Source organism: Solanum tuberosum, unplaced genomic scaffold, assembly GCF_000226075.1.
Source record: "Solanum tuberosum cultivar DM 1-3 516 R44 unplaced genomic scaffold, SolTub_3.0 scf00667, whole genome shotgun sequence".
Taxonomy (NCBI): Eukaryota; Viridiplantae; Streptophyta; class Magnoliopsida; order Solanales; family Solanaceae; genus Solanum; species Solanum tuberosum.
Window position 1 is genome coordinate 192648 of NW_006239588.1, and position 14330 is coordinate 206977.

Genomic DNA, 14330 nt, shown 5'->3' on the forward strand with positions numbered 1-14330 from the left:
CTCTACAAAAAGAAACACCTCCCTTCAACTAATAAGAACTCTCAACTTTATGCACTTCATATTTTTCTTGTGTGTATTGTGTCCCAAACCAAATGAAGACCACCACTATTTATACTAAGAGAAATCTTTCTAGAATTAAATAGGAAGATAATTGAGTGGTAAATAGTGAAGATAAATGGTCTTAGAAGTTACATAGGTTACAAGGTATAATGGAGAAAGAATAAAAGAAATAATATATGAGAAGTTACAAAAGTTTCTCTTGGTTGAATGGTCAAGCCAACCGTTGGTGACATGCAACAAAGAATTAGTAACATATTCAGTACGGAGTAATGCACTAAGCAAGAAATAATTGTCATTACTTCTGTAGCATATGAGAAAGTCAATCAAACGATAATATTTTAATCCCAAAAACTAAGCAAATTAATATTAAAATGCTAACACAAAACCAACAATCCCCACTCATTTTAATATTATATTAGAGAGTAAATCAGCTGAAGGAAGACTACTATGCATAATGAAGGTGTGCTCTGCATTGAACCTCCACTTAGTGAAACAGTAACTTTTACTCCAGAGTCGTAGTGGTCTCAGACTTGAACTATGACTGCTTAAGGGAAATAAAATATCACTGCTCACACATAATAATCAAGAATTGGAATTGTAACATAACAGACAGTAACTCCAAATGGAGTAAAGCAGCACTAAGTGCCACCAACGGCCAAAAGCCATTACTCCCCACGTTCTGCAAATGAAAGTCAACAAACGTATGCAAAGGTAGAAATGAAACTGCCCACTTACTGCTGAAACAATCAACATTCTTCTAACTCCAAAATAAAGCAAATTAATATATTAAAATATTAATATTAAAATGCTAACAAACCAACCAAACATACTTGGTTGAGTGTGAATATGACACTGATATTGAGTCAGAAAGTGGTTCTAGTGATATTATTGGTAAGTCAGATAATAACTTAGAGCTCATTAAGATGCAAAAGACTAGAGAAGTGGTTCACATGTTATGTTAGGCGTCAAAACATGATATAATTTTAATACAATATTCATTCTATTCATCTCATTAATTTTTTTCACAACTATTGCTAATGACAAATTTTACTTGTATTGTTCAATTATTTATGATTTTTTTAACGAGCAAGGTTTGATATCATCTTCAATCAACCTATTTTTTTTTAACAAAAATTAATCTCAAATTTTACCTTATGCGAAAAACGTGTTTGTGTTATTCAAGTTCCTCTATAGTTATTGTTATATATGATGTGTACTATATTTTGAATAGCACACTATTTTGTTATTGTTATTATTTTTCTCTTGTAGACTTTACATTGCTTTTCTTATTATCAGCTATGTTTTTTCCCATTATTTTCTTCTTCTTTTACTTGGACTTGATGCACTTGAGTTGATGGTCTTTCGAAAATAGTCTCTCTACCTTCTCAAGATAGTGATAAAATTTGCGTATAATCTATTCTCCCGAAACTCCACTTAATGAAATTCCATTGAGTATATTATTGTAGTTGTTACTCAAGTTCCTTTTTATTTTATTTTATTAATTTATTGTCAACAGAAATATGAAAAGGCAAATATATATAAGAGAGAAGCAAATGCATATTTATTTTAATTGTGGCTTATATGATAGAGCTTTGTAACAACTCACTTATTTGATGAATATAAGTAACTTATAATATGGGCCATTTATATAACCACCCATTTCTCTATTCCAATAATGAATTATGTGGTATTCATCCATAATGTTTAGTTTCTTGTAAGTAAAAAAGGGAGAATTAAAATGACATAAACAAAAAATATAATCTTTGTAATGGAGAAACAATCTTGTTTAATATGATCTTGTCAAGAACATCATGCTATGACTTGATTAAGGTACATTTCAAAATAATTAATTAATTTTCTACTGAGTTTTCTGAAAATCATAGTATATAATAGCACGCTCTATATGGTATTCATCCACTGAATATACTATATGGTAAATTAATTATATTGTTGATCGTATAATGTTATGAGAGCACTCATGTTCTAGGTATTATATATGTTTTGTGTTTTCTTTTTCAAAAGGAGTCGTTTTGATTTGGAATTACTTAGAATGCGTTTTTTTTCTTATTGTAATAATTGTTGACTTTGTCTTAAAATCGACAAGTGACTTTTATTAGCTAATTACTTATAATGAAATTTGAAAAAAAAATATAATTTAAATTTATAAAGTAAAAATGATACTCCCTCCATTTCAAATTAATTGAATTGTTGAGGTGTTTCACGCGAAAAGAAGATTAAGACATAAATTAGATATAACTTTCCATTTTTATCCTATTTAATTATTGTCAAATTTATGATTAAAATAACTAAAGATTAATTAATAACTAATTCCAATGCTAACTAATGAAGGGTAAAATTGGAAGAACATTCTAAGTAGTCTTGAAAATTGAACAATTAAGTTAATTTGAAAAAAGAAAAATGTTTCAACAATTTAATTAATTTGAAATAGAGGGAGTATTTAGAATTGAAGTTATGTTTGGTAATGCATCTAAAGTAAAATTATTTTTCAAATTTTTGCTAGTAATTTTGAGTAAAAACAACTTTTTAGTATTTTCATTGAATGCTAGAAATTCAAACACAAAAAACAACGCACAGTTGACATAAAAGATTATAATATTAAGTAATCACATATGTACATAAAAAATTATACCACTTTAGAAGTCGATTTATATAAATAGCGAAAATTGCAAAAAGTTACACCTCCAAATTTGAGTTTCTGTAAAAAAAAAAAAAAAATTTCAAAGTTTTTGTCAAATATAACAGATAAAATTCATTAAAACACTTGACGGAAAATCAAAAGTATTCACTTTTGACAATTTTAAAAGATTCGAAATATATCACAAGTATATTTAATGACACCTTCGAACCTACTCCCAAACATAATGAACCATTTTCGCTGTTATTTCCCAAGATATACAGTTCCATATTTAAATGGATCAAGGGCAAAGTTACCGTTCAACTTACAAATTTGATAAAATCTAATAACTAAATTATTTTTCTGAAATTCAAAATCTATAAATTTAAAATTCTAATTTCGCCTCAACGTAGAGTGAAGAAGTTAGTCCTATTTTCAACATAGTGATGTAGATGTGATGATTTCAAAATGTTGAAAGAGTATATTCTAAGATCAATGTGAAGTTAAAATTCTAATCAATGTACCCATAAAAAAAAAGTGATCTAAAATATTTTTGACAGAAGGAGTATTATTTAATTGGATACAATTTTTTTTTTGACAAAAGGAAGAATTTTGAAAATTGTACTTAAAACAAACTATAGACATTTATGTAGTTGTAATGTGAATTATCTTTACTAAGATAAAATAAAAAATTTAAAATTAAATTATTTTAAATTTTTTATTTTTTTATTTTTTTATTTTTTTGAGCAGCTAGCTCATAGCCTCATATGGGACAGTTTTAGGTACCCCAGCCTTGAAATGGTCAATCAATTACTCCAAGTCATGCAATTCTTTTTATCATTCTCAAATCGTGCGTACCTCGACTAATTTTATATAGTACCTACTAGCTTCACCAGTATTAATCGATAATTTCTTCTCATATATCCAAACTTTGATGGACGGAGTAACCATCTCCCCTATTTCGAAATGCTTATTTACATCCATCCTCTTATTAACACACTCAATTTTTTCTAAACTAAATCTCTACTTACTCTTTGTTGCATAGCTACATTCTCCAATAAAATATTTCATCTGTCCTAATTTATATGACTCATTTTCTTTTTTAGTCAGTCTCATAAAAAATGACACATTTCTATATTAAGTAACAGTTTAACTTTCAAATATTCATTTCTCTTACATTTTCCTTGTTTTGGTAGAATGAACATTGAACATTTCCAAAATTTAGTGTATACTAAAGAAAGTGCTAATAAAAAAGTTCCAAACTTTAATGCAGGAATATATATGGCTCATATTGTGATATTTCTAGTTTGTTTTCTTGCAATTGCCTCATTTGTCAAGGGATATGGTAAAGGAAAGTGGATCAATGCTCATGCTACATTCTATGGAGGTGGTGATGCCTCAGGGACAATGGGTATGCAAACCTAATTGGTAGTTCTCTAGTTCCATATCAAGGTCACAATCGATATCGTCACTAGTATTTGAGTTGTAACTATCATCAATAACATCATTATCACCAAATCTTTTAGGTTTGTTATCATTGAACTTGTTTAGGAATACTATAATGAATGGAATATAGAGTTTGTAGCTAGGAACTTGTATAGGAATACTATAAAGAAAGGAAAATGTCAGAGTTCGTTACTAGGTGTTTGACCAAATAGGATCGTAATGTTCCTGAATAATCTATCACTAAAATATCCCTCGTAGGTATAAGGCTAATCGGAGGGAAAAGAGTTTTGCATCATATAGAAAATATATCGGTGAATTCAGAATCTAGAGTTAGTGAATTTTCAAAAACAAAAAAAAGAGTATGATCTCATTACATTTATTTATTTTAATTGATTTTTGCACATATATTACACAATTTAAGAGAAAATCAAGGGTTCAATTGAACTCATATAACTCCCCATAATTTTGTCTTTGTTTATGTTGGTTCTTAGTTTTGGCTAGGTAAGCTTGCTCACATTGTCTGTCTCAAGCCTGTATAGACAAGGAGAGTTCCGGTTTCAAGAATGACTATGACTTTGTCATAGTCATACTTTTAATTGATTTTTGCATATATATTACATAGCTCGCGGCAAACTCAAAGGGTGCAATCGAAATCATAGAACTCACAATAAATTAATTCTTGTAAATTCCGCTTGTGTGAGGTTGCTCACATTGCCGACCTAAGTTCTAACAATCAATAATGTTGATTTGTGTGGAACTTTATTTACATTTATTTTCAAACAGGTGGTGCTTGTGGTTATGGGAATCTATACAACCAAGGTTATGGAACAAAAACTGCAGCTTTAAGCACAGCTTTATTCAACAATGGATTGAGTTGTGGATCTTGCTATGAGATTAAATGTGTGAATGAACATAAATGGTGTTTGTCAGGTTCTATTAAAGTAACAGCAACCAATTTATGTCCACCTGGTGGCTGGTGCAATCCTCCTCTTCACCACTTTGACCTTTCTCAGCCTATTTTTCAGCACATTGCCCAATATAGAGCTGGAATTGTCCCTATTGCTTATAGAAGGTATGTTCAATGGTTTTATCATACATTCGAAACTATCTATAATAACGTCATTTGTTTGGATAGATTTTGGCTGCTATAGTGAAATGTTGTGATCAATAACATATAGTATAATATAACATGAAAAATTGATTCTAAAAGAATTGGTCATTATACTGAAATATTGTTATAGAAAGGTTTGACTGTATTTGGTTCAAATAATGCTTGATTATGTGATTTTCCTTCGAAACTTCATGTTGATGCTCGTTACATGCGTGAAACACACGGACTTTAATCAACTCGGTGCTCAAGTTGCCACATAGGTTCAGTCAATGATCAGAGTCGTTAATTAGTCCACCAGATATTGCCTACGTCCTACCTGGCAGGGCTGAGAGGGTTCATCTGAATCTCCTTAAGAGAAAAATTTCATTGTTTATATATGGTTAAAGTTAATTTTTTGTGTATATATAGTAGATGTTGAACCCCTTTTGGCTTCTTTGTCTGTTTACTTCATATTCTGAATCTCTTTAATGAAAATCCTCGCTCAGACACTGCTACTAGTATAGGTACTCTGTTCACCAAAACTTAGAAGATACAAAAGAATCACCTAACACTTTTTGCCTTTTATTGGAATTTAAACTCTTCTTTTCTCGCGATTCATTTTAGCTTCATTAACCGTTAGGTCACACCTATAAATGCCTTCAACAGAATCAACTAACATAAACTCTATTGTCAACTCTTGCAGGATACCCTGCAGAAGAAAGGGAGGCATCAGGTTCACAATCAATGGACACTCTTACTTCAACTTAGTACTTGTGACTAACGTTGGCGGTGCTGGTGATGTTCATGCTGTAGCCATTAAAGGATCGAAAACACAATGGCAATCTATGTCAAGAAATTGGGGCCAAAACTGGCAAAGCAACAGTTTACTAAATGGACAAAGCCTTTCATTTAAAGTTACTACTAGTGATGGACATAGTGTAGTCTCTAAGAATGTTGCCCCTGCTAGTTGGTCTTTTGGGCAGACATACACTGGTGGACAGTTTCATTGAAAGGTTAGCCCTTGAACATTTGGCTGTAAGGGGCAGATCTAGAGGATAGCGAGGGGATTCACCCGAAGCAACTCAGCAAATGGTATTTGTTATGTATAAACATAAATATAGATTTTGAACGACCTAAACATAATATTAGAGGTTGATTTAGACTTTAGTGGCTGAGGGGGTTTAAAATTAACCTTGAGGTTCTACGTTCAAATTTCAAGCACCCTTAGGTGGAAATCCTGAATCCGCTATTGCTGACATGGTTCAAAACTCGATGAATTGGATAATGAGTCTATCTCTCTACCTTTCTCCACTTAAATATAAGTTTTCTTTTAAGTTCTGATTGTGTAACGTGAATCTAACTCATACATCATGTATTGCGCTCTTACTTCTTAGACTAAAGCCCAAATGGTCATTGTTAGTACATAGGGATTTCTAAACTTGGCTTCTTCTTTTTTTGTTATGTTAATGTGAATTAAGGGTAGCATAGCTTTGGGACCCTATAATATCCTTGAGGCCATTATTTTTACCTTTTTTTTTAATTGATGAATTTTTGTTTTTCTTTTGTTGCAATGCAGTGGTGGACTCTTTTACCACCCTCATTTTGGAGTGTTTGTATGAGTTAGAGAAATTTGGAAGCCTTTTTTTCTCCTAAGTTTTAGTTGTAAAGAGATGTAATAATCCAGTTAACTAGTGCAATAATGAACATTAATGGACATGATGTTTCTTTTGTATATTTATTATATGTCCTTCCTTTTCTTTTTTTGCTTCTTTTCCTTGTAGTGTTAATCATCTTTTCTACTTCTCTTTTATTCCTAGATGCCATATAGTCATGTAACAATACCTTAATTCAACCATTAGGTGTTGTGGTGCAGTGGTGGGAGTGTTCCACCCTTAATCAAAGGTCTCGGGTTTGAGCCCTAGATATGGAGAAAATCATGTTGGGAGTGATTATCTGTTAGATTGAAGGACTCACAGCCATATCATTAATCGATTCATTAAGTTATAAAACACGGAGAGTGAATTTTAATATGTGATAGCAAATCAAAAAAATGGTTTTTGTTGTTATTCAAATTCTTAACATTTCTGAAATTCAACTTCGAGTTGAATTCTGAAATTTTGTGGTCAAATGTGTTTTTCAGAGTACCAACTCCCTAAACAACAAAAGTGAACTTTTTTCATAATTAAAGCCTCCTAACTTTATTAAGAGATTTACTTATGATTATGGACTTGAATGTGTAGTTTTTAAACTGTCAGTGCATAGAACTTAAAGACGAATCCTGTGGGGACAATAATTCTTTCAATTGTTCATAGTTCCATGAAAGACTTTATTTTAACCATATAAGTTATAGTTACAATTTGCAATTAAAATCTAGCCATCATAAACATTTACACATTTTGTATTTTCAAGATCTCAGTGAAACTGTAAGCTTTAATCCATGTTCCATTGATAAAATGGTCATCATCCTGTACTTGACTAGATGGCCTGGCACCAACTTGAATTTATAGAATCTACACAAAATTGCAAGTGCCATTTTCATCTGAAGATATGCTGAATCCTTTCCTAGGCATATCCTTGGCCCTCCCTACAACACCATGACATGAAAAATGTACTTATCAGTACGGCGGAATTAGGATTTTCATTATGGGTATTCAAAATATAACGAAATAAATATTGAAAAAGTCAATGAGATTCAATATTTTAGTGTATATATGCATAAAACATAGTTTTGACTTGGTATTTATGGTGTAATTTTTTGACGAAGAGCGTTTGGATGAACCCCTTACAGGATATCCGCCTGTGGTTGTACACATATAGTATTATATATTGGTAGCTTTAGACCACTAGTAAGGATAGAGGCAGATTCAGAATTTTAATTTTATGGTTTCAGAATGCCACACATCATTTGAGTTTCTATTACTACAATTTACTTTATATGTATTTAGTAGATTACTTAACACAACCATAGGGTTTTAAGCCAAAGCTATTGAATTCAGCTAAGCCGATAGCTTTAATTGTACATTCACCCCTTCGTTGGGGCCGACTCTAAGGTAAGGTTATTGGAAACATTGCTTTATTGAAGTTGTTAGTTTTTCTGATATATGTTATATCTCTTTTGTCTCGTTAAGTTGATCCATAGATAAAAAAGTAAGTCCTTTTGATTCAACAAAATGTACGTTTAAAAGACCTCTTATTATGATTTGACTTTAGACCACTAATTTTATTGAGCCGCTCTGTTTATATTATATACCTGGAAAGCGGTGAATTTGAATGGAGATGCATTTTGGAAAACCCCATCTTTAAGCCATCTCTCAGGATTGAATGATGCTGCATCAGAACCCCAATTGTATTCCATTCTTCCCATAGAATAAGGTACATAGGTCACCATTCCTCCTGCCTTTAACTTTGTTCCATCTGGTAGAACATCATCTTCCAATATTCCCTTAGGATCCTGTCACATTATTAAAACAAAATCATTCACGGAGTGTTTATACCAATTTAAATCAAAAGTTCTATGCATCTATAAAAACGATACTAACCTACATTACAACAAAAGAGACAGTCGGAGCTAACTGAGGGTTCAGGTGTTCGAATGAACTTAGTAGTTTTTTCGTAGATCATGTATATGTATTTGTATTAGAAAATTAAACAAATAAATATATGTATATTAACTTGTGAACTCCCTAGCAAAACTGATTGATGGCTCAGTAGTAAGGAAGGGGTCATGGAAACGCTTTCCCACCTAGAGTTGTGGGTTCGAACCCCACTATCATCAAAAGTTCCTCTTTCTAAACTCCTCATCAAGCAAGAATATTAACCTTATGGATTCGAAATTTTATAACAGTAACTTTGTTGTAAACTTAATACTTGTACACATTTAATAAACTTCTTAATACATATACACTATTTGAGCAAAAATAACTGAGACGTTTGGCCGAACCCGTACTCAGGCTTCTAGCTCCGCCCCTGCTTAAATACTATCCAATTGATAAAATCAGGGTAACTAACCTGAGGAACAGCAGGGTACAATCTAAGAGTCTCTGTAATCACAGCATGTAGATAGTACAATTTTGACAATGAATCATAATTCAGGAGCCCTGCAAATTGAATGGCTCTCGAATCGACAGATTCAGGATCCTCCGCGTCATACTGATGCAACGACACGTTCTCTTCTTTGGCACGGACTTGTTCCAACGACTTCAGCTCCGCGTACAGCTTCTCAGCTACGTGCTCGTGAGTCATAATCATGTATATAGCCCAAGACAGAGTCGTTGCTGTCGTATCGCGACCCGCTATGACAAAATTCAGGACAATGTCCCTCAGGCTTTTATCAGTTATATTGTTCTCAGGGTCTTTTCCTAGCTCAATGAATCTTGACAATATGTCATGCTTATTAATCTGTTAATGTTTAAAAAATCATATTAGCCTGTTTGGCCCAAACTTCGAGAAAACTGTTTATTTTGAAAAAGTACTTTTGGAGAGTAACAATTTAATACTACAACAACAATTCGCGCTTTTTTAAAAAAAAGTGTCTGCTGCTGCTTAGAAACACTTATTTTTTCAAAAAGTTTGGACAAATACCTTAACTCTCTAAAAATAAGTAGTTTTGACTGTCTAGAAGCTTGACGAAACAGACTATAATTTAGGTAAACAATAATTATAAAAAGTTTGTATGAGCTTACTTTGCCATTTGTTTCTAACTCTGCCTTCCTTTTTCTTATGACAGAATATGTGAAATCATCAATTTTTTTAATACTTTGATCAAGGATGGCTTCTGATCCAATGTTGAGAAATTGCTTGATTTTCCACAAAGGATCAATGAATCTTAGTGTGACAATGACATTTGCAGCATCAAATGCCTTTGCAAAGCTATTTTCTGGTAAATTTGGATTCAATGTTCCTATCTCTACACCAAATCCCACCTTACATATTGAGTCTAGAGTCATCCTCATCAACAGATCCTGGAAAAAATAATTGTTGTTTAGCAACAATACAAAAAAAAAGAGAATAAAATTGTACTTCCTATGTCCTGTGTTATGTGATACGCCTTTCTTTTTAGTCTGTTCTAAATGAAAAAGAAATGGACTTTGGGATCACCACCCCTATAGCACTAATGAGGGACTCAACACCCTCACATGTTGAAGAGTGGACGTTTGGAGCGTGGACAACATAAGATGGGAAGTCAACATTGGGCAAACAAAAAATCGAGATGGGCCTGATTCTAATGTCATGATTAAGAAATTGATTTTGGGCCTCAACTTCAGAAGCTACCTATTGAGATGAGGATTGTCAAAAACTATATAAAAAAACCACATCACCCTCCAAAGCACCAATGTGGGACTCAACATGAAATAAATTAACTTTAAACTTCTAATTCTACCCTTAGGGTCGTATAATATGATGTATTAAAAAAAAAAATACATGTATTACCTGTGGTTTTATTTGATTATTTGTTTGATAGGATTTACAACATATGTATAATACATAGCAAATCATGGTATTAGTAATACACGAGTTATTCATACATGGATAAGCATGATTAAAGACAGAACAACCTTTACTATACCAAACCAAATAGTGGATAAGAAATAATCCCAGTCCCAGAATAAGTAATCCCAACATAACTAATCTCAACATTACTAATACACTTTATTCAGTACTATTCTTATGCACTCTACCAAACAACCACTTAATGATAAGATTTATATTTGCACAAATGACTACACATTTGTCATAAATCACTAATTTCAAAAGTCTATCAATTTTTTTTAACTCTGTGCTTAGTCAAACACCATCACATTAAAGCGGAATATCTTAATCATTGTATTTAAGTCCAAACAGAATTCAACAACTCACCTGCATGTCTACATGCTCATTCTTGAAAGATGCTTGATTGAGAATGTTAAAGAGTTTAAGGCTATAGTCCCTAAAAACCACAGTGTTGAAATCCCTTAAATTCTTTGAAGCAAACTCAAAGCTAGCAGTCTTCCTTTGTTTCCTCCAAAGCTCACCATCTACATTAAAGATACCATCTCCAAGCAAAACTTCCATATATGAATGGTACACTTCACCCTGTGCCAAAAGGAAGAAAAAAAACAATATTTCTCATGATAGACTATAAACCATATGTAAGTTGAAAGCCACATATCCATTGAGTAATCTAATTTATAATTAGAAAAAAGAAATCTTGCACCTTTTTCTTTAAGGAATCTTTACACAAATAGCAGGTCGGATTCACTATTTACTTTTTTTCACCAATAAACAATATGTTATACACTGATTATCACTACTAAAAAATCACTATTTTCTCGCTGAATTTTCCACTGAAAAATGTTCAATGACTATTCTTACTGATATTTTGATTGAATTAGTGTGAAAAGAAAAACAAAATGTTTCACATGGTAAAATTACAAAGTTACTCACTATCTCAGTGAGAATCTGTTTTCCACAATATATTTTCTCAGTGAGCTGGTTTGATGGAAATGAGTGGAAAAATCATGTTTTATAGCACAAATTTCTCATTGATTTATAGTAGAAAAAACCTTGTTTCTAATAGTGTATATACATTTATATACCTATTATACATGAATTTTATATATATTATATATCCTCAAGCTATTTTTAGTTTAATTAAAAAGAAAGAAAGTACTATATACAAACCTTTGGATAATTATCAAAATTTGTTTTGAGAACATGTTCAACATTAGTTGGATGAGCAATGTAAGTATAAGTTGTAGTCATGGCAGGAACAACAACAGTTGGGGATTGAGCCAAATACTCAACCAACCAATCATGCATCCTATCAAAATTCACCCATTGTTCTAAGCCTGCCCCAACAATAGGCCAATTTATTGGGCCTTTCTTATTTTTCTGCCTATATGTATTGATGAATTTCCAAGACAAAACCAAACAAGCTAAAAATGTTAATAATCCCATTTTGTTGTGTTTGATGATGAGCTATAAGAAAATAATATTGGAAATTATGGGATGTATGTAGAAGTGAAAATTGTGTGGTAATATTATATATAGAGGATTATTATGTAAAGTGGTTTAGGCATTGGTTACTTGTTAACTTTCTACAAAATTGCCAATAGTCTTTGCATGTTGTAAATTGAAAATATTGCACATTCTTTGCGTCTTCAACCAAACTTTTATTCATCTCAACCATGTTTCTTTGTGTATTATATTGCGGAGTCAGAATTTGAAGTTTGTGAATTCAGGATTTGAATATTTTTAAGTTACTAAGTTCTAAAACTAATCCTACATATTCACTGAATTTTTTTGTAAGTAATTTAAACCAAAATTATTGGATTCAGCTAAACTCGTAATGCTCTGATCCGAACTATCAATGTAAATATTTTATCCTTATTATTTTATTTTAAATATTTTTAATTTCATATTTTAGGGAGACTTATTCATATATATTGTTTTTGATAAATAACCTGACATCATAAATCATGTGATTCTGAAGAGAGCCTGAATTTGATCACCCATTTCCTTATAGTAATTGGGGTGGAGTTATTATAGTAGATACAGATTTGATAAAATTCAGTAATTTGAATTTTGCGTTTGAATTAAAATTTTAGAATAGGGTAAAAAATGTTTTTAAGTTATGTGAAATTGAACAAAAATATCTTCAACTAATAATTTAGTCTAGAAATGTCCCTTGACAATATTTTGGTCCAAAAATACCTTTATCATTAATATTTTGATAAAAAAAATTGTATTGCTACTTTTGGGACAAAAATGCCCTTTTTCTAGTAAGCATATTGTTTCTTTTCTTTTTAAACTCATTCTTTTTCTAATAAAAATAGTGGAACCCATCATTAATTTGCGTTGGGTAATGATAAAATTCTTCTTCTTTTTTTGATAAAGTAGGAAATATTTTCATTTCTCAATGTTTTCTTTATTGAAGAAGGATAAACATTTATTAATATGATAATTGGTTTTAAAGTTAAAACATAACAATCATAATCACAAAAATTAAAAAAATGTTACATTGCTGCAAATCATAAAACATCTGTAAAATATTATCGATAGAGTTATTGTTGACCCTTTTTTCATATTAACTTTAAAATCAAGGAATAAATTAGCAAATGCTTATCCTAATTCTTCGAATGAAATTAAGAAATAAAAATATATTCTATTTTATTAATTTTTTTAAAAACCATTTTATAAATAAAACTAAGAGATAAGTGTCAAAAACACGTAAACTATCTTTTTTTTCTTTTGAGTTTCATACCTAAACTACTGAGAGTGTGAGTTTCATATCTAAATTTTCACTTATTAGTTCGAGAAACAATATGCACAAGAAATTCCAAAAGTAGAATTGCCAACATCCAAACTTTCATAATTCAAAGATGTCATGTTTCTCAAGTCAAAAACTAGAACAATTTTTATTTAAAAAAAGAAGAAGTTAAAATTCAACACCTAGAACTGTTTACAACTACAACTGAATTCTTAGTTCCCACTTCCCCGATAACGATATCAAAATTTGATCACGTCCAAAATTCGTCCTAAAAATATAAGTTGCAAATATAATTCAGTTTTGAAGTCTGAAGTCAAATCTCAAAGAAAACTAAGGTTTAGTTATAGTTACTCAATATAGCCAAGAAAATTAGTTTGAACAATTATTTAATTTTAAAGATTAAGTAGGCGTTTGACCATGCGATGTCATATCACGATATGGTATCGTGAGATGGAATCAGCGTTTGGACATGCGATTTTATGCTGATTCCATCTCATGATTCCATATCATGAGATGTGATTCCATATTCTCCAAAAACCATGATATGGAATCATAATTCCATATCATGATTTGAGATATTTTAATATAAAAATTGATCCACAAGTTTATATTTTGTTAAAACAACCCCACATTATATCTACTAACCATTTATTTCATATGTAAACAAAATTTATAATCACATCATTACTTTTTAAAATTTATTATTCTCACCAACATATAGTCACTTTAACTCACACCAACTGATTGTTAAAGTGATGAAATATTTATGGTCTATGAGCATGAAAATATAGTTGCGGATGATATTGACCAACAAATGGCTCAAAGTAACAATGTTGGTTCATCTTCTCGGT

The 14330-nt window shown here is 31.1% G+C and overlaps 2 protein-coding genes across 2 annotated transcripts; one reads left to right on the plus strand and one right to left on the minus strand.

Annotated features, from left to right (window-relative positions):
- The first annotated feature begins 3976 nt into the window (after positions 1-3976).
- On the plus strand, positions 3977-6245 carry LOC102579630 (expansin-A10-like). The gene is made up of 3 exons (XM_006366647.1): positions 3977-4106; positions 4925-5213; positions 5935-6245. Exons 1-3 carry the CDS (start codon positions 3977-3979, stop codon positions 6239-6241), a joined length of 726 nt encoding a protein of 241 aa, XP_006366709.1. The 3' UTR covers positions 6242-6245.
- Positions 6246-7524: 1279 nt separating this feature from the next.
- Positions 7525-12204, minus strand: LOC102579959 (cytochrome P450 704B1). Its single transcript, XM_006366648.1, has 6 exons — positions 11892-12204; positions 11088-11303; positions 9914-10192; positions 9240-9629; positions 8482-8682; positions 7525-7815 (listed from the first exon to the last, which is right to left on the minus strand). The coding sequence occupies exons 1-6, from the start codon at positions 12165-12167 to the stop codon at positions 7636-7638; spliced, it is 1542 nt and encodes a 513-aa protein (XP_006366710.1). The 5' UTR covers positions 12168-12204; the 3' UTR covers positions 7525-7635.
- Between the last annotated feature and the right edge of the window lie 2126 nt (positions 12205-14330).